Genomic DNA, 20,968 nt, shown 5'->3' with positions numbered 1-20,968 from the left:
CCCAAAATCCTCAAGTCATAAATTTCTATGCCATTTTACCAACATTAATTAACTGCATTAATGTAAGGAAAGCAGTTAGAACAGTAACTGCCATGTGTTTAAAAGGCTGTAGGGCTTAGCAATTATTACTATTAATAGTAGCGTTACTACTTAGCTCACATCACCTGAGATGTACAACAAATTCATATACTCATGGCTCATGCTCTAGTGCCCTTCCACTCGTACCATATCACCAGGCAAAGATTGCCACTGAATGCACAGAGCTCCTAGGAAGGGTGTGAGCCATGGAAATCCAGGCCTCTCCCAGCAGAAGATCAAATCAGTATTTTACAAACTCTATGACTCCCAAGAAATGAAGACAGAATTGTAATACCAGTTGGTTGAGAATTTCTTGTCCCTTAGGAGGGAATGGAATGAGGAAGAGCTGGTCAGATACAGGGGTGTTTAGCATCTATTTCAGGACTGGAGGTTTTAGATGAATATCAAGGAAGGTACAGTCCTCCAATCTATTATGTGTTATTGTAACATTCAAAGCCTTTAAGAGAAGCTTCTTTCTGGGCAATCAGGCAACTCCTAAAAATAAACTCAAGTTCCTGAAATATTCTAGCTTGCCTTTAAGCTTTCTTTGGCTGGGGACCGGGCTATCTATTTTCAGTTTTGCAGCCCCAGGTGGTATGGATTTGATCTATCGAATGACAAACGGCCGAATGACGCTCTGCCTGTTGTGACAGCTCAGCAGATATTTAGGAAAGGTTATCCGTGGGGGAGGCTACAGCAGCCCAGAATGGCCAGAGAGAGGGGAAGGTCTCATTTAAAGTTTCCTGGAACCACAGGGGAAAATTGATGATGTGTAGACAACTGGTGAAGGACACAGTGCTATTTCTACCTACCTCATCCAGATAAAAGGAAAGAACATTAAAAGAACACTAAAAAAAAAAGAAAAAGGAGCTGGAGAATGAAAATTATGCATGGTAGGGCATGTTGGCACATGGAAGACTGACCAGCTGAAGCTAGGGACCAAGTGGCTTGGCCCTCCTGGCCCCGGGGGCTTCTGATTGGCTTTCGAACTGTGGCCTCTCTCCTTTGACAATCAATCTTCTCATATTTCCCATTCTCCCTCCCCCACTCTACTTCAAGTTCACCTTGCCTCAGGCCCTTTGATCCCTTGGCATTCTGACCAGCACCTTGAACTCCCTTCCAGGGACCACACCCCTTGCTCTACGGGACACTGTCCTTTCAGCTAATCCCTACCAGGAGCTGCCCAGAGCCTCCAGAGGGCTCCAGGGTGACCCTCACCTGGCTTCCCCTTCTTCCCTCAGCCATGTATTTTTCTCTCCTATCCATTAGGCTGCTGAGAAGCTGCAGTTAACGAATATTTAGCTAGCTAATAGTGGCGTAAAACATAAGGCTCTTTGTTGTTGTTCACAAGAAGTCTGGGGCTAGTGAAAGTCTCTGTGTCATTCCAGTAGCTCGATGATGACTGCAAATCTCCGACTTCCTTCTCTCTTTCTGCTGCACCAGTCATAGTGTGCTGGCTTTTCATTTTCATGCCCCAGGACTGAAAGATGAGAGCTGCAGCACCAGACATTACATCCTGATTGAAGGAAGAAGGAGGGGATAGGCAAGGTAACCACCACGTCTATACCTTACACAAGGAAAGCAAAGCTTCCCCAGAAGTCCCTTGGTGGGATTCCTTGAACATCTCATTAGGCAGACTGACCCCTTTGCCCCATCTAGCTATGTAAGGGGCTGGGAGAGTGTGTGGTTTTCCAGCATTCTTAGTTGGAGGTAGCAAGAGACAACGGGCTTGGGGATACTGTTGAGTTAGTCAGCCAACAGTGTCTACCATATCTGCCCAGTCCAATCAGTCGAGAAGTCCCTTAGACTGCATGAAAATGTTCAAGAATCTCAGAATTGATACATATGACATAAGAGTACAACCTCTGATTTTTGCACTGCAGGAATTTTATCGTTGAAATAGAAGAGGATGATACAGTCATGACCTTCCACACTCTGTCCTGGAGCAGTGCTGTTAGTTAAGTTTCATCCACTTGACTATTAGCACAACTTGTCAAGAATTGTTATCTATCTTTTCCATGTACATCTTGTCTCTTCAACTGGATTATAAGCTATTCGAGCAGAGGGATCTTATCTCATACAAACTTCTATTGTTAGTGACTCAAATTAGTGTCATGCACTTGGCTGGCATGAAAGACACTCATTAATGATAAAAAGCATAACCTTGGACATCCTGGGGTGCACAAAGAGGAAACACACCTTTCCATTAAATCCATGGCAGACATTCCTAGGAGGCAGAACTTTTGGAAAGGCCAATAAATGAAAATAACATGTTTGTGGAATCAGAGGCATGTTGAATGGGATTTCAATTGAAAAATGCTATTCAAGCATTAAGTTTCCAAGCTTAATGCTGCTTTCAAAAAGAGGCTTGGAAACGTTACTAAATTTGGTTTACCCTTTCTTTCCCCTCCTGTATTCATTCATCTGCTTATTCATTCAGCAAAATTATCTGAGTCCCTATGTGCTAGGTTCTGGAGACTCAGAAATGAATAACAGAGTTCCTGTTCCTGCCCTTAGACCTTGTAGGGAAGCAGAGAAATTGACAGATCGCCATGTGGCACCTAAGAAGGACGTTTGCAGTCTCATATCCAAAATGTTTCGGGAGCTCAGAAGTTCTGGATTTAAATTAGGGGGAGTTCCCAGCCCTTGGTGAGGTGGGATTTGTTCCAACTTATCCGATTGGAAATGCTGGGTTCAAAAGGGCTTGGTAGCCTCAGAGACTTGGCTTTAAATCCTGGCTCTGCCTTTGACTGTGAGACCCTGGGGAGACTTCTCATCACCAAACATTATTGACCTCATGTGTCGGTTTTTAATTCATGCCTCTCAGCTCTGAATTCACCCTTCAATATGTGCCCTGTACTAACGAAATTCCCTTATTCTTCTTTAAAGTAAGCACAGTGTTACACTTTCTCAGCAGAAGGCACTGGAAGGACACTGCAGGAGGAACAGAATTCCTGTCACTTCAGCATTGGTGGAGTTGGAGAGCCTGTGGTTATCCTGCCCCAGCCATGGGGCCCAGAACGTGGTCATCTGCAACCCTGTAGCCTTAGCGTAGTGATACCCTTTCTGCTGCCCTCTGTCTTTGGAAACCGGAGCCCCACGTGGCCCCCAGCTCTTAAAGCCTCCTGCCTGTATCAACACACAGATTGCCTCCACCAATCTCCTGTGTGGCCTACACACAGCCGCCCGAGGCCTGGTGCACAGAGCACTTATTCCCTCTGTGTCTTAGTCCATTTTCTTTGCTTGTAACAAAATACCTGAAACTGAGAAATGTATAAAGAAAAGGAACATATTTCTTACAGTTCTGGAGGCTGAGAAGTCCTAGGTAGAGGGCCTGCATCTTGTGGGGGCCTTCTTGCTGTTGGGGACTCTCTGCAGAGTCCCAAGGCAGAGCAGGGCATCACATGGCAAGGGGGCTAAGCATGCTCTATGCCACCTCAGGCCTCTCTTCCTCTTCTTATGAAGTCACCAGGTCCTCTCCCTTGATAATGTATTAATCCTTTAGCCCCTTAATTCATTAATTGATGAATAGATTAATCCCTCCATGAGGGCAGAGCTCCCATGATTCAATCACCTCTTAAAGGCTCCATCTATCAGTGTTGCCACATTGGGGATTAAGTTTCAATAGGAGTTTTGAGTGGACATTCAAACTAGCACTCTGCAAAGCCCTGACCCACACCACATGTAGCCCACAAGCTCGAAGGCCTCAGCCCCTGTGACCACCCATGCCCAGACTCCCCTCCTCACCCACGCCACTGCATGCTGACCACCTACTCCCTACCTGCACTTGGAAGGGAGGTCTATTGCTTTTCCCAGCAATTCCAGGCCAGCTCTGGTCTGGATGCACCAGTGAACTTCTATGCTATCTGGTGGCCTAAACACACCTTCTCCAAGTCGGTCTAAACCCCTTCCAACTTTGTTCTTCCTTGGTACTTTCCCTTGCCTAGAGTACTATAGACAGTTTCCTTATACCTTGTAGCACTCTCCTATCACAGTCAACAATTCTTTATATTGAACTTCTCTTATATAACCTTCTGTGTGGTTTCTATGATTGGACCCAGGCTATTCATCCCATCAGTAAAGAAGAGATGATAACATCTTTTTCTCAGATTTATTTTACAGATCAGATGAGAAAACCCTCATAAAGCTCATAGCTCAAGGCTCTGCCTGTCAGAGCTCCCCAACTTCCTCTTTTCCTGAGCTACTGCTGTTTTTTCATAGAGAAGAAGGAAAATTAATATCAGTGAGTGAGTGCCTTCTGGGCACCAGGCAATATGCCGGGCACTTGACAAGATGGTGCTGACATGCATGTGGTTAGTCTTAGAGGAGGAAACAGAGGGTCAGAGAAGCTGAAGAGGTTACCTGTGGTCGTGCATGGTATATCCAATTAAGCTGGGCTAGAACCCCTGGTTGCTAGTCCTCCAAGTCCACGCACCACACACAACGGTGGGCTTGCTCCTAGAGCCCCAAACACTCCTTTTTTCACTTGAATGAGTACAATTTCCCTACATAAGGAAATTGTTTCAGCACTCACTCTAAGTTTCAGCACTCACTCTATGCTGAGAGTAGGTGCACAGCAGGAGAATCATTTGCTAGAGTTCTTTTGTAATGACTTAACTAAGAAATCTCCTCCTAAAAGAAAGATCTGACTCACTGGGAAGGTGTGAGTCTGTGGTTTCCCTTTCTCTGTGAGCTGGCCTCAGGATGAGAACTGAGGAGCCTGCTCTTGAAACCGATGCCGTAAGCAAGTACAAATTTGGACTGGGCTGTTAAAGGCTTCACATAAAAAAAAAAAACCCATTGGTTAAAATCAAATGTATGGAATTGCACATCAGCAGCAGGCCAGCTGTATAGTTCGTTGCCTCAACATAACTTCCATAGGCCAGCAATCTTTATTATGTTCATTGATGTTTCCCAGCTGCCTAGAACAGTGCCTGGTATAAAGTAGATGGTCACTAAATGTGTGTCAAAGGTATGAATGTACATGGTCAAGGATTCAACCAATTTTTTTACACGTGGAGCTTCACTAGGGTATTTTAAAGTAGAATTTTAATTTAAAAGCAAGAGGGGAGATATGGTTTGGATCTGTGTCTCCACCAAATCTCACACTGAGATGTAATCCCCAATGTTGGAGGTGGGGCCTGGTGGGAGGTGATTGAATGATGCGGGTGGTTCCTCATGAATAGTTTAGCACCATCTCCTGATACTGTTTTTGTGACAATGAGTGAGTTCTTGGTCTGGTTGTTTAAAAGTGTGCAGCACCCCCCCCCCCACCCTACTCACTCTCCCTTGGTCCTGCTTCTGTAGGGTAAGATGCCTCTTCCGGCTCTGCTGTCTGCCATGAGTAAAAGTTCCCTGAGGCCTCTCCAGAAGCAGTTGCCACCATGCTTCCTGTACAGCCTGTGAAACTGGGAGCCAAATAAACCTCTTTTCTTTATAAATTACCCAGTCTCAGGTATTTATAGCAGTGCGAGAACTGACTAATACAGGAGGAAAGGTGGAAATAAATCTTAATGGAATATGATTATTTTGTAAATCAAGGCATGATACCATAATGATCTATTCCAGTGACCAAACTCATCCTAATCAAAACTTACTTGTCTTGTGTTTAATTCTCTTCAGATGTCAATCTCTTCTAGGTGCCTGCTTATTACTTTACTGATGTAATAGTAATCAATCATGGAAGAATAAAGGTACCATCCCAGTAAATGTCATAGTAACTTTTTAACTGAAGCCCTTTGGAAAAAATTGCCCAGTGCCTGACAGAGAATTCTGTACATGACAGCTATTCCGTAAATGTCTGTTGACACTGATGATACTGTGATAATACCAGGACCTTAAAATAAGGGACTGACATAGGTAGTGGAAATTCAGGCAGGACAGAAAGGCTGGACAGAGGGGTGGTGGTGTTTTTGATTGGGCGGTCTCTCTACACATTTCACATAATGACCAGAACATTCCCTGTGTTTTCTGTGCTTAATGACTCAGTCTATTTGTGCTATAGCATATTCTTAAAAGGTTGAACCAAAAGACCAAATGAGAAAAATACTCTATACATGTGTTATAGATATTGAGGTATAGAGAGGAAACCATATGCCCATCAAATTCTTTTTTAAAAAAAAATCTTGTCCCTTATTTCCCAGAAATTATATTTCTTCTTTTTAATAAAGAAGAAAAAGGGATATAGAAAGGGAGTAAATATATTTTTCTTTCCAGGAACACCAGGATAACCAGTAGTGCTTATGGTTCAAAGTCTCCTTTAAGACAGGGTTGTTGCAAAGTCAGGAGCAGATGAAAGTTCAAACCCTTTCAAGTGTAGGGCTTTAATGGGTGAAGTTGGCTACAGCTGTCTCAACTGGTACATGGTTCATTCATTTATTCATTCTCTCAACAAACACTTTGTAAGCACCTACTGCATGTTAATCGCTATAACAGGCCTTCACTAGAACATAGAATGGGAGATTCCTGTAGAGGAGCATTTGCCTGTCTTGTATCCCCATTATCTAAAACACTCCCTAGTACCCTGGAGGCACTCACCAAATATTTGTTGAAAGGGTAAGTAGTCCTAGCACTCGTGGGGTTTATACTAAATTTCTTTCTTGTTTAGTTAGCATTTTTATGCCCATCAAATATGAGTTAAATTAACCTCAAAGTAGCTTTAAAAGAGAAAATGAGAGATGAATGACTGACAGGCTGTAAGCAGCCTGGGAGAAGTGTGGAAAGAGGCGTGGTTATGCTGTTGTCCTCTTTCCCACGGGCAGTACTACAGGGATTGACCACAAGGTAGTAAGACTGATTCTCACGTATGATTTGTGAGAATCAGTCTCATGACATTGGAGCTATGAAATGCACATGAACATTTCAGCTCTGTTTTGTCATACGCTGGGAGACAGACTTCATCCCCACCCCTGAACCCCATCCCGCCAAGGCCAGTCATCTGTTCCCTGCACATCTGAATGGGGCTGTCCAAGGCAGGAGTCCTGGGAGCAAAGACTGAGTTGCTTCAGAAATTAGAAACAATTTTCTTCTCCTTGGCTGGACATAAATTTTCTTTGTTTTGAAATAATCAATGAGTTAAAAGTTTCGCTGCTTCCTTGAACAATATCCAATATCACAGAACATTCATATAGTACCATGAAAGGCTCAATCCTCAGAATGTGAGAGGTTTCTTTTTCTCTGCCTTCTTCTCTTCCTCCCTCCCTCCCCCTCTCCCCTTTTCTCAAAAACCTAAGCAGTCCTGAATCTTCTTTTTCTTATAGAGGTGGTCTGTCTGCCATTGGGCATCTATTTGAAAGTCTGGGATACATTCTGGGATGTTTATAAGCAACTCTAGGAAAGAAATGATTGGCAGTGCTGGTGGCCAATCATAAGTCCATTTATTCATTAGAGGTGGGTTCAAAGGCAGCCTTCTTTCTGTGTTTTAGTAACCTTATTATCTTAGTGCATTTCATGTTGCTATAACAGAATCCCTGAGATTGGGTAGTTTATCAAGAAATGAGGCCTATTTGGCTCATGATTCTGGTGGCTGGAAAGTTCAACATTAGGCATCTGCATCTGGTGAGGGCCTCAGTCTGCTTCCAACTCACGAAAGGAGGCAGAGGGGAGCTGGCATTTTCAGAGATTGCATGGACAGAGAGGAAGCAGGGTGGGGGTGGGGATGGTGCCAGACTCTTTTTAACGACCAGGAAGCAATAGACTGAGAACTCGCTCATCCTCCCGCACCCCTAAGGGATGGCATAAATCTATTCATGAGAGATCCACCCCCATAACCCAAACACTTCTCATTAGGCCCCACCTTCAACCCTGAGGATCAAATTTCAACATGAGGTTTGGAGGGGGCAAATATCCAAACCATAGCAATTATTAACCAGCAAGCTGTCATATTTTGGGGACAAAGATTGCTTATTGCTGTTTTGTAAGTACTGTTTATTTCATTTATTATGATCATGTGAGATTCATCTTTCTGGAAAGATGCACACAGCTCTTGTTGTGACTTACTTGATCAAAATAGTTAACATTCAATTTATTTCCATCTCTTTCCTAAGAGAGAAAAAAAATCATTAAATAAATGACGGTTGTCAGGAGGCTTTTTGCTTATAATGATGAATTTGACAAAGGGCCCCCTGGAATATAGAGTTGTTAAATTTGCATTTTTCTAGGAAATCTCTAATAGCTAGGGGGAGTTGGGGGATTAATGTTTAGATTTCAATCATTCTTGTCCATTATTATAGTCATTGAGGATTAACACTCTTGGGATTGCAGTTATGCCCTATTGTGGGCTCTCCCATGAACAATGCTATTAACACCACTTTTCATCTTCCTAGGTACAAATTCAGGAAACAGTCAGAGAGAGAATCTCTTGCAGCCAGATGCCAGCTTTCTCAGAGCCTGCTGGGGAGGAGTCCCCATTCACTGGGACCACAACAATTTCCTTCTCAAACTTAGGAGGGGTCCACAAGGAAAATGCATCATTAGCTCAACACTTGGAGGTCAAACCCTGTACCTATGACCCACAGCAGGAAGAAAAACAAGACAGAGATGGCAACACACCTGACAATTTCAGGGAAGACCTAAAACATGAGCTGAGAACCTCAGAAGCCAATGATGAGAATACGTTCCCAGGTGTGTTCTCAAGGCATCTCCCCAAGGATGCCCGTGCTGACTTCAGGGAGCCTGTGGCTGTCTCTGTTGCTTCCCCTGAAACCACAGATACTGTCCTCACCCTGGAAAATGTGTGTGATGGGCCAAGGGACAGAGAAGCAGTGTGTGCAATACAGTGTTTTGAGGCTGGTGACCAAGGAACATGTTTTGATACCATAGATTCTCTTGTTGGGGCACCAGCTGATAAATATTTGCCTCAAGAAATTTGCTCTGTAGACTTGGAACTGGCAGAAGGTCAAAGAAAAGTATCTGATTTATGTTCTCCTAATGGCAAGACACTAGAAGTCCTTTTTCAGACACAGGTGTCTGAGACTTCAGTGTCTACGTACAAAAGCAGCAAGGACGGCGACTCAGTCATGTCCCCTCTTTTTATCAGTACTTTCACCTTGAACATTTCACACACAGCTAGTGAAGGTGCCACAGAAGAAAATCTAGCCAAGGTAGAGAATTCCACCTGCCCACTGGCCTCCACAGTACATGCTGGCCAGGAGCGGTCAAGCCCCAACAACTCAGGAAGGCTTGAGGAAACACAGCTCCTTTCTTCTGAGAACAATCCTTTAGTGCAATTTGAAGAAGGAGGTGACAAGAGCCCCAGTCCTAGTGCTGCAGACACCACAGACACCCTAGCCAGTTATAGTTCAGTCGTGAGTTTTCCTTGGGAGAAGACATCAACATTAACTGCTAATAATGGGTTTCAAGTGACCAGGGAGACTGAGGACACATCAACTGTTACCACTGCCATGAAAGTCCACCCAGCCAAGTACCTTGCTGTGTCAATTCCTGAGGACAAGCATGCAAGTGGCACTGAGGAGAGGTTCCCTCGTGCATCCCATGAAAAGGTTTCCCAATTTCCTTCCCAAGTGCAGTTGGGTCATATTTTAAGTGGTGCTACCACCAAGTCTACAAAAGAGCTACTCTGCACGGCACCCAGTGTGCCAGGAGTCCCACACCATGTCCTGCAGCTCCCAGAGGGAGAAGATTTCTTCAGTAATTCCCCTCTTCAGGTTGATAACCTGTCTGGAGATAAGAGGCAGACTGTGGAAAGAGCAGACTTTAGGAGCCATGAAGAGAATTTCCAAGAAAGAGGAAGTGAAACGAAGCAGGGGCTCCAGCAGCAGAGTCTGTCCCACCAGGGTTCTCTTTCTGCACCTGATTTCCAAGAAAGTTTGCCTACGACATCTGCTGCACAAGAGGAAATAAACTTGGTGCCCTCGGCCCACTCACCAGCAAGCTCTAGGGAAGGAGCAGGGCAGCGCTCAGTTTGGGGGATGAGGGTCTCCGTGGTGGCTGAAACTGCTGGGGAAGAAGATAGTCAGGCTCTGAGCAATGTTCCGTCTCTCTCTGATATCATTTTGGAAGAGTCTAAAGAATACAGACCTGGAAATTGGGAGGCAGGCAACAAGCTGAAGATTATAACTCTAGAGGCTTCCGCTTCTGAAATCCGGCCACCAAGACAACGGACAAATTCTGAGAGCAAGGCATCAGACGGTGGTCCCGTAATTCCTGACAAGGTCTGGGCTGTACCTGATAGTCTAAAGGCAGATACTGTTGTGCCTGAATTGGCCCCCTCTGAAATAGCAGCATCAGCTCACAGTCCAGAGGATGCTGACTCAGCCCTTGCTGATAGCAGAGAAAGCCATAAAGGCGAAAAACCTGCCATCAGTGCACACTGGAGAAGTCTTTCTTCCTGGGGTTTCAGCCAACCCAGACTCCTGGAGTCATCCGTGGACCCTGTAGATGGAAAGGAGTTATGTGTCACAGATTCACTGTCAGTGGCTTCTGAAACTGGAGGGAAGGAAAATGTTAACAATGTGAGTCAAGACCAGGAGGAAAAGCAACTCAAGATGGATCACACTGCCTTCTTTAAAAAGTTTCTGACCTGCTCTAAAATCCTAGAGTCCTCTGTAGATCCCATTGATGAGACAAGTGTGATAGAGTACACCAGGGCTGGAAAACCAGAGCCCTCTGAATCCACACCAGAGGGCGCCAGAGAAGGGAGTCAATCAAATGACGGAAATGTGGGCCACGGAGCGAAAATCCAGCCTGCCATTTTGCAAGTTCCATGTCTCCAGGGAACCATTCTGACTGAAAATAGAATCAGCAGAAGCCAAGAAGGCAGTATGAAGCGGGAGGCTGAACAAAGTCAACCCGATGAGGCAAAAACTACCATTTGGCAAGTCCTGCAACCCAGTGAAGGGGGTGAAAGAATTCCAAGTGGATGTAGCATAGGCCAAATACAAGAAAGCAGTGATGGGAGCTTAGGGGAGGCTGAGCAAAGTAAAAAGGACAAAGCAGAATTGATTTCCCCCACTTCACCTCTTTCTAGCTGCCTTCCAATAATGACTCATGCTTCTCTTGGGGTTGATGCTCACGACTCCACAGGCCAAATTCATGACGTCCCTGAAAATGACTTAGTTGAGCCCAGAAACCGTCAGTATGTGTTTCCTGTTTCACAGAAAAGGGGAACTATTGAGAATGAGCGTGGGAAACCTTTGCCCTCTTCTCCTCATCTCACCAGGTTGCCTTGTACTTCATCTCCTGAAGGAAATGTCACAAACTTTTTGATAAGCCACAAAATGGAGGAACCTAAAATAGAGGTGCTTCAAACTGGGGAAACCAAACTCCCAAGCTCATCTAGCTCCTCAGCAAAGACCTTGGCATTCATTTCAGGAGAAGATGAGTTAGAGAAAGCCCCTAAGTTACTGCAGGATCCACATCCAAAGGGCACCCTACGCTGTGTGAAAAAGTCCAGGGAGAGGGAGAAGTCACTGGAAGCCCAAGCTGGCAAATCACCAGGGGCCCTCACAGCAGTGACGGGGTCAGAGGAGGTCAAAAGGAAGCCAGAAGCCCCAGGCAGTGGACATTTAGCTGAGGGAGTAAAGAAGAAAATTTTGTCCAAAGTGGCAGCCCTGAGGCTGAAACTGGAAGAAAAGGAAAATGCCAGAAAGAACTCAGCCTTTCTCAAAAAGATGCCCAAACTTGAAACATCGTTATCACGCACAGAAGAGAAACAAGACCCAAAAAAGCCATCTTGCAAAGGAGAAGGAAGAGGTGAGGCTCTGTTGCTGTCCATCATTGTTAAAGTTTGGGCTTGTAGACGAGGTATCTAGTTCCTGTGTCCTCTAGGGTCCTTTGCAATTAAGGCCAGTGTCCCCGAGGTGGGCACTCATGCTATGATTGTGGCCAAGTGGCTTCAGCATGTGGCATCAGAATCACCTGGAGGGCTTGTTAAAACCCAGATTGCTCCCCTCCCCCAGTGTGTGAAATTTGCACTCCTAACAAGTTCCTGGGTGATCTATCAGGAGAACCACAATTGAGAACCACTGATAAAGGCTGCCTGTAGGCATGTCTGCTGGAGGGGAATGTGATGAAGGTGCTTTTCCATTTAATTATCCTCTTTTACAAAATCTATTTTAAAATATAAACAGAAGCATTAATCAGTGTAGCTAATTAGTGTAATCAAATAGACCATGCAGGAAGACCATGGAAATGAATATTTTGGTACAAATTGGGATTCTCCTCTTTAATCACTGATTTTTCATTAAAAATAGCTTCCTTGAACCTTGGCTTTTCTTCCAAATTTGAGTATAACATTTCTTTTCAACTCACCCTTCCCATTTATCTAAATCTAAAGTCCTCTGAGGTCTGTGTTCAAGGTTTCAGACCATTTGAGCCTCAAAAGTCCTTGATCAATCTCTACCTATGATGCTGTTAAAAAAAAAAAAAGTCCTGAAATTGCAGTTAATTCTACTTTGTCTAAGGAATCATTTCAGTCCCAAATTCCATTTATGGACCAAATTTTAGCCTGTTTTATTTCAGAGCTCTTCTTTCCCTCCCCACAAACCCTGGTAGAAGTCAAGAGAAAATGTTGCAGCAAGCTACAGTGGCCTGTGTGCTCTGGAGCGAAAAGCTATGGATGGCTCTGTTTGATCAGAAGGGAAGAATTTTCTCCTTTCTTATCCCGAGTCCTTAGATTTTGAGGCTGGTGTTTGTTATTCCCATCCCATCAAATGGGTCCTCACCCCTGTTGCAGAAAGGTTTAAAGACAAAACTGCCTTCTGAAGAGTTTGAAAGCATCCAATCAGGTTATTAGTATCTATATTTAAAACATACTTAAAGAGAATGGCTGGGCATGGTGGCTCACACCTGTAATCCCAGCAATTTGGGAGGCCGAGGCAGGAGGATTGCTTAAACCCGGGAGTTTGAGACCGCCTGAGCAACATGGCGAAACCCCATTTCTACGAAAAAATACAAAAAAGTAGCTGGGTATGGTGGCGCAGGTCTGTAGTCCCAGCTACTCTGGGGCTGAGGAGGGAGAATCACCTGACCCCAGAAAGTCGAGGCTACAGTGAGCTGTGATCACACCACCACGCTCCAGCTGCACTCCAGCCTGGGCGACAGAACAAGACCCTGTCTCAGAAAATAAATAAATAAATAAAATTAAATAGAGAGAATGAGGCAATGTTTTAAAAGCTCTCAAAAGTGGTTTCAGCCCAGAGGCTGAATAGATTGCCTCTGGGGACCAGCCTCAACCCCCGTGTTTGGGGATGGGGGTTCCTTTGCAGGTAAAGATAGACAAGCAAAACAACCTTTTTGGAATTCTTGCCCGTGACTATTCGAGTTACCCATGGGTAAGAGGACCGTCCAGATAGCCAGTGTTGAAATCAATCGCTGTCAAAGACTTTGATTTCAGCTGCGGCACAACCTCGCCATTGCACTAAAGGCTGCAAAGACCGAGCATGTAGCTTTCTGGAAGGCACTGGCCTGAGCAAAGCAGGTAGATGCGAGAGCAGCCAGCCTTGTCCTGAGAGGGCCCTGCCGGAGACCACGGGGTAGAGACAACCAAAGACTTTTCCAGGCCAGACCACTGAAGGATTGTTACTCATGCCACCCACCACACAGAGGCCGTTAAGAGGCAAAGATTCAGAGTTAGAGATACTAGGCGGTGTTTGGGCCCAGCTGGGGCAAGTTGTATCTTGGTGGTTTAGGGTGTAGATTAGGAGTTATATTGCTTGGGTTCAAGTCTGGCCTCTGGCGGTACCTGGGTAGCCCTGGACAAATACCTTAGCCTCCGGGTGCCTCACTTTCCCCATCTGTAAAATGGGGGTGCTAATAAGACTCCTCTCCGGTATAAAAATGCAAAGCAATTTGAATGGCCTGTGGCCTAACACAGCTCTCATGGTTGTTAGTTACTGTTTTTTAAATTAGTGTTTTTAAATAAAAAATGAGGCAATGCTTATGCCCAGTATGCTCATGAAATAAATAAAGAACTTAGTTCAGACACAAGAGCATTGTGTCTGAGTTGATACCAACCTAGTATTAGGAGAAAGAGTGGTGCTGGCGCCCACAGCCCCTCCTCTCTGAAGAACTCAGGGCCTCGGCAAGAAGGTAGGAGTCATCTGGTGATGGAGCAGGCGCAGGAGGTTCATCAGAGCTACCCTTGAGTCAGCAGCTAAATGGGAGTCTCAGGCAGGTTTTGCCCACGCTAGGGTAGGTTCTGATCCCGCAGTCCCTTCCCAGCTTCGGAGGAGTTGCCACTGGCGGCCATCCTCTCCCCTCTCGTGCGGGGATTTTCTTTGCAGAGAAAGTTAGGAGAACAGGTTTCTGGAACACTGGCACCCCCCTTTTTTTAAAGGTCACAGCTCCCCGTCCTAACTACAAATCAGTACTAGGTTATTGCATTGGAAGGGCCGTCGCCCGACAGGAAATAAATGCTTGACCAGCATATTCATCCGTTTATTAAGGACCTTGTTATTTTCCATGGTGACTCTGATAATGAATGCACTGAGTATGTATCTAATATGAATCCACCATGGGCACTAATCCATATGAATCAACACAGATGATGATAAGAGATGAGAAAAATGATTCTCTTCCAGCATTTACCTTTCAGAACGGCAGCATTCAGAGGCCCAGCCCTTGACAACACCCTGCTTTTTTCCTTCTTTTTTTTTTTTTTTTTTGAAACGGGGCCTTGCTCTGTCGCCAGGCTGGAGCGCAGTGGCGTGATCTTGGCTCACTGCAACCTCCGCCTCCCGGTTCAAGCGATTCTCTTGCCTCAGCCTCCCGAGTAGCTGGGACTATAGGCATGCACCACCACGCCCAGTTAATTTTTGTATATTTAGTAGAGATGGGGTTTCACCACGTTGGCCAGGATGGTCTAGATCTCTTGACCTTGTGATCTGCCCACCTCGGCCTCCCAAAATGAGCCACGGTGCCGGTCCTTTTTTTTTTTTTTTTTTAACTTACCACCTTCTAGTTGTTCGTTACGGGTTTCTAGCTGTGGACCAATTCCTTTAACCATCTACTCCACCATTAAGCACTCAAAGGTTTTTTATTTTGTTTTCTTAGTGTAAGCCACAGCAATATCATTGTTTAAAAATAACAAAAGTTGCCACCAGGAAGACACCAGACTAGGAAGTTCTCCTTCCTTCTTGTGGTGATGGCTTTTGTAAGACCCTGAGTCCTCATCACTATTTTCCAGCTGGTACACTTCAGACCCCTTGGCTGACACCTTGACTATGCCCTACCTAGCAGTCTGGTACCCACCCTGCTATCCCCAAAGGAGCACAGATTTAATGCCTTCCCACCAGTTAACTGGTGGGGCAGGAGTTAGGATGAGGGGAGCAGTGACTTGGATCATTATAAAAGAAATAAACCCTAATCTTTTTTAAAAAAACTATTATTATTACTTTAGAGACAGGGTCTCGCTCTGTCACTTAGGCTGGATTCCTGTGGCAAGATCTTGGCTCACTGCAGCCTTGAACTCCTGTGCTCAACTGATCCTCCCACCTCAGCCTCCTAAGTAGCTAGGTCCACAGGCATGGGCACCACACCTGGCTATTTTTTTTTTCTAGAGATGGGGTCTTGCTATGTTGCCCAGGCTGGTCTCCAACTCCTGGCCTCAAGTGACCCTCCTGCCTCGGCCTCCAAAAGTGCTGAGATTACAGGTGTGAACCACCATGCCAGGCCTGAGTAATCGTTTTTGATGTCCAAAGCTTAGTACAGAAACTATATTCATCAGGGACTTTACTACCATTTTCCCTCAACACTAGGCCCACCCGCACACAGAAGACAAACCTAGCTGCACTCCAGGTCTCCTCTGAGCTCATTCGGCTGCATTTTCCACCTCTGTCTCACATAGACACGGGTTCTATCCAAAGCCCAAACCCCTTGGCTAAACAAGCTTCAAATCTCCCAAAGACCATCCATCATTCAGTTCTGCTGCCCATTTCATGCCCTTCCTGCCATCCCCCAATTTTCTTTGTGTTCAGTACAACAGGTTCCGGCAGGCTTAGGAATATTTAGATGTCCCCAAATCACCCATGAAGTGATTGCATGGTGGCCACTGCATGGTGTTGGAAGGACCCTCTAGGAAATGGCCCAGATGAGGAGGTGGGCTTGGTCGAGACCCGGACCAAGAGTTTCAGACTGTGAACGTGAACATGGTCTCAGCTTAGGCAGGAGCCAGCAGGCCCAAATGCACTGATGCGGGTTTGCCGTCGATACATACTTGCTACATTTTCTCTCTCTCAGTTATCCACTTGGGTCCCAGGATACTGTTAGTAGTCTTGATTACTCGCTGGTTGAAAGATTTGCTACCCAGCGGGCCCATCATCACTTCCTGGGTAGAGAATTAGCTTTTAAATATGCATTCTGTCATCCAAGCATCTGCTGGCATCAAGGAGAGATGAGAAGCCCCTTGAATTCATGGATGTTTTCACCGTAGTATAATTTGAGGCAGTGGAGCAAACAGAGTCTCAGTATTGGTGATCTTGGTTTGGCTACGGATTACATATGTTTTGTAATGATGTACTCTTTTGTGTGACCAGCGCTGTGGAGTTATGCTATTTAATTTGTGATAGGCTCACACCACATCTGCAGTACTCTCACTTCCTACCCAATTGTTATGACCGCTTGGGACAGGGGCCTCATCCTTGTCTTGTTCTAATGTCTAGGCTGCCGCCCAGTGGCTGCCCTGGCTAATTACATATTAGCATGCTAATTGTTCATCACTGATACTGAGGTGATATTCAAAGGTCTCAGCCCAACCGGTGGGAATTGTTTCCTTGTTGCTTCTATTATCTTTTGCTAATGAGGTTGATATCAAACATCACTGCAATCTACTGGGTTATCTTCAACAAAGACAAGTGTGATAAAGGGGAAAAGATGGATGAATATTATTCAGCCAATAACTTATTGTTGAGGTGTCTTTTACATTTTGGGGGCTTAGCCATAGTTTTTTGGATAATCCAGATTTTATTCTACTCCCTAATCCCTAGCTCTGATTTTGACTGGATGATCTGGTAATCATTTAAAAACATCTTTATTTGGCTGACATCCTATAGAATAGATTTCTACAATCCTCCCACCTCTCATCCCCTTTAGAAAAAATCTCTCAAGTTCTATTTCACTTTCAGCATTACAGGCTGAATTTTAAGTAATGGAAACGAGCATTTTCTATTAGATTGATTTGTTAATTTCCCGACTATTTAGGCAAGCTACCTCTCCCCTCAGAAACTCAATTCTTACTTCCATAATTGGGGATAATAATTAGTATTCCTGTCTCTCAGGATTGTTATGAGAATTAAACAATATGAAATGGGAAAGTCTTTTGCTACACTGACCTTCAAATCTTTTGTTTCTAGCTCCGGTATTACTGAAAAAGATCCAAGCTGAGATGTTCCCTGAACACTCTGGAAATGTAAAATTAAGCTGCCAATTTGCAGAAATTCATGAAGATTCTACTATCTGCTGGACAAAAGATTCAAAGTCCATAGCCCAAGTGCAGAGAAGGTGCGATGTTTTTCCCTGGTTACTTTTCACAGTTGCTGCTTGTTTATTTCACAACATGGTTGTAAAAGAAAAGAATAAATTATAGGACATGAAAAGGAAAATTGAAGCAGAGATTCCACACCTGCAATATTTAAAAAGATTAAATATTGGAAGACAAGTGTCTGTATGGGGAAAATGATGGAGGATTCTTGCCTGGATTTTGCCATCGTTGAGTTCTGGGGTTTTGGGAAGTCACACAACCTTTCACTACGTTTTTTAAATCAGGGAAAGGAACATGTCAAATGATATTCTAGGCTGAGGTTCTGTGGTCCTAAGATTAAAGAGCTCTCGTCTGTATGTCTGTGAATTTAACCCGGGTGTGTTTTCTGTTTCATAAATTCCCAGTAATCTGATAAAGGTCAAACAAAGCTTAGAAGATGAATAAAAACAACAGCAGCAGCAATCTATGAGGTTACAGAAAAGTAACAGCTATTGAGGGTGACCAGCAGCCATCATTAATATGGGAACATCTGTTTATTTCTGGGTCTCTGTGATTTTTATTTTTATTTTTGAGACAAAGTCCTACTCCCATCTCCCAGGCTGGAGTGTAGTGGTGCAGTCATGGCTCACTGCAGGCTCCACCTCCTGGGCTCAGGTGATCCTCCCACCTCAGCCTCCCGAGTAGCTAGGATTACTGGAGCACATCACCATGCTTGGCTAATTTTCTTTTGTATTTTTAGTAGAGACAGGGTTTTGCCATGTTGCCCAGGCTGGTCTCAAACTCCTGGCCTCCAGTGATCCACCTATTTCCGCCTCCCAAAGTGCTGGGATTACAGGAGTGAGCCACCGCGTCCGGCCATGTCCTTAAGATAATAAAGGAGAGAAAAATGAGGAGGAGAGAGATGAGAGTGAGAATCATTGCCAAGAATATCCCCTGTGGAATGAACCAGATTAATGGCTTCCTTAAGCAGCTTTTCTTGGCAATAAATGCTTGTTCAAGTGAACTGATGAATTCAAGCTTCATCTGACACAATCTAGAAACAAATCACCTGGTTCGAAAGTCAACCCTCTGCCAAAGGGGTTCCCAGTTTAGCTCCCTAAGATATGGGAGGGGTTCTAATCCCCTTATTTTTGTCACCAGTAGACTGAAAAAGTGAGAAAATCTGAGTTTTCTGTTTAATTAAACCATATATGTCTGCTTGGAACGTATGTCTGGAAACTATTTCTCAAATGTAATGATGGGATACTTGAGCTATGATTTCATTTCTACTAACATCACTCCAGAGCATTTAACTGGATTGTGATTGATAGAATAACCACTTTGCCTAAAATGTCACCATTACTCTGCCCGTCTTCGGTATGGCTTAAGAAGAATTATAATGGAAAAGAAATGGTTTGCTTTTTAAGTCAAGGAGGTTCCCTAGAGCTTCACTTAAAAAGGTACTAATACTAATTATTCATTTTAAATTATTTTCTGAAGCTGTCAGCCAAGAACAATTAACCAGCATTTTCACTGTTTTTCCATTCATCAGCCTTGCTCTGAGCTCAGAATTACCACTTGAATATTTGCATATCCCTTTTCCATTTGATATATATTTACCATAAATCTGACTTTCCCCTGGGGAGCATATGTCATTAGTAAGCATTCTACTTACTGATGACGCGTGGCTAAGGCTTTTGATTCCTAGTGATGTTTGCTTCATTTCTCCTTGATGACAGTGTCTGGCTTAGTTGAACCCATCTCTTTCTCCATGTGAACACTTGAGAATATTTAGGAGTCATAACTCATTTGTTTATTGAGAGATCATTTACATTATTTCAAGTGGGTTTTCAAATGTTTGCTAATTTCTCTCATGCCTACTTCCAGGCCAGCGTTTCCCTTCACTTGTGCCTCCATGCAATGTGTCACTGTCCTTGTATCATTTTCAAAGAGTTGAAATCTCTCACATATAATATCAACCTGGAGCAAAGGTCTTCTTGAACTTACTAAATCATGAGGGAACCTGTACAATGGCAAGATTGTTCAAAGGAGCATTTAAGGAATGAAGATTTAGATAGTCAATCAGGTAAAGGAATGCGGAAATACATTTTGAAATAGATATAACACTGGTTAATGTTTGACAGGTAATAAACTTTGGGAGTTATCTTTTCTATTGCACAGAAACCTAAAAGTTAACCTATAACTTTTAGGTTACAGGTTCTATGTAAATGGTTCTATGAGTGGGTTCTGTGTAAATGGGAAATAGCAAAGCATTCTCCTTTCAGTAGATCATCCTCAAGTGATCCTGTTGAACAATGACTGTGATCCTCCTCCAGTCTTTGTCCGCAACTTTTGGGTACTTTCCTTAACAGGCTAAAGTGTGGAAATTAGGTGTCAGAAGACATTCTTGTGGTTAGGGCAAGACTAATATACTTCAAAGAAACCAGTAAGAAGAAAGTGGTAGCTTGGTTTGAGTCTCTGTGTAGCAGTGTCATGTCTTGGCTCCATGGAGACCTCCAGGTGGCACCCTCTGGTGCTATTTGGCCATCAATACCTTCTTGGTAACCAGGAACCCATTCTCTACTCTGGGGAGAGAGGTCCTTCTGAGTTCCCTGGGCTTTTGAAAGTGCAGCTGTCCATGTGGAGTGGCTCTGCTGATAGCTGAGCAAGGTCGTGGAGCACAGGTCATGTTGTTCCTGCTGGGAACCAGTGAATGAGGAGCTGGCTGCTGGGATGGCAGGATCTTCTTGGATGGCCCTGAGAGAAACAACCCGAGGGCTTCTCAGCCCAGACTGAGTGGTGGGTGGGAGTGCTGCCAAGCCCTGGCTCCTTAGGGCTGGTGATGGATGATGGGGTCTCTCAGAGAAGTCCCCACGCTAACTACCCTCTCCCTGCAGCCAATTTCATTCTTTGTGTTCCTCTGATCACACTCTGGGCATGGGCTTCTTTTGCATTTGTCTGTACAGCTAATCACCACTGATGTTCTGCTGTCTGTGGCCATTTCCTAAGGTAAAAAGATTTGTCCCTTACAAGGTAAGAGGATATGAAACTGAGCTTACCCTCTTGGTAAAAAAAAGGCACAAGGTCACTTGTTTTTGCTTTCTATAGCTGTATTGGTATTTTCTGTTTGTCTGTTTCCTCCCAGATTAGAAGACCCTCAAGGGCAAGGACTATGCCTTTTTTTTTTTTTTTTTTTTTTTCATCATTGAATCCCCCGGTACTAAGCACAGAGCAGATACTCCACAAATGCTAGATAGAACTCTTCAGGACTTCCGAGGTAGTTTTGTTTCATGGAGAAAGCACACTAATACTACTGTTCCCCACTAATACTACTGCTCACCATGAGGTAATGACTCGTGACCACTCTCAGGACTGGGCTTTTCACCAAAGCTTCACACGCTGGTGTCAGTTACTCCTTATGACACATCTGAGCTGTGATCTTGCTCGTTCTGCTTTCACAGAGGAGGAAACTGA

General features: G+C 44.4%; 1 protein-coding gene across 1 annotated transcript in view; it reads left to right on the top strand.

Moving 5' to 3' along the window:
• The window catches only part of ALPK2 (alpha kinase 2), a 133,771-nt gene that overhangs the window by 70,347 nt on the left and 42,456 nt on the right, over positions 1 to 20,968 (top strand). The window contains exons 4-5 of the mRNA XM_025365192.1: positions 8,403 to 11,790; positions 17,388 to 17,535. Coding sequence (XP_025220977.1) covers positions 8,403 to 11,790; positions 17,388 to 17,535 — 3,536 coding nt within the window. The remainder of the gene's footprint in view (positions 1 to 8,402; positions 11,791 to 17,387; positions 17,536 to 20,968) is intronic.

This window comes from Theropithecus gelada, chromosome 18, assembly GCF_003255815.1.
Source record: "Theropithecus gelada isolate Dixy chromosome 18, Tgel_1.0, whole genome shotgun sequence".
NCBI classification, from domain to species: domain Eukaryota; kingdom Metazoa; phylum Chordata; class Mammalia; order Primates; family Cercopithecidae; genus Theropithecus; species Theropithecus gelada.
The sequence above is the reverse complement of the archived record's forward strand: the minus strand, read 5'-3'. Positions and strand labels throughout refer to the sequence as shown.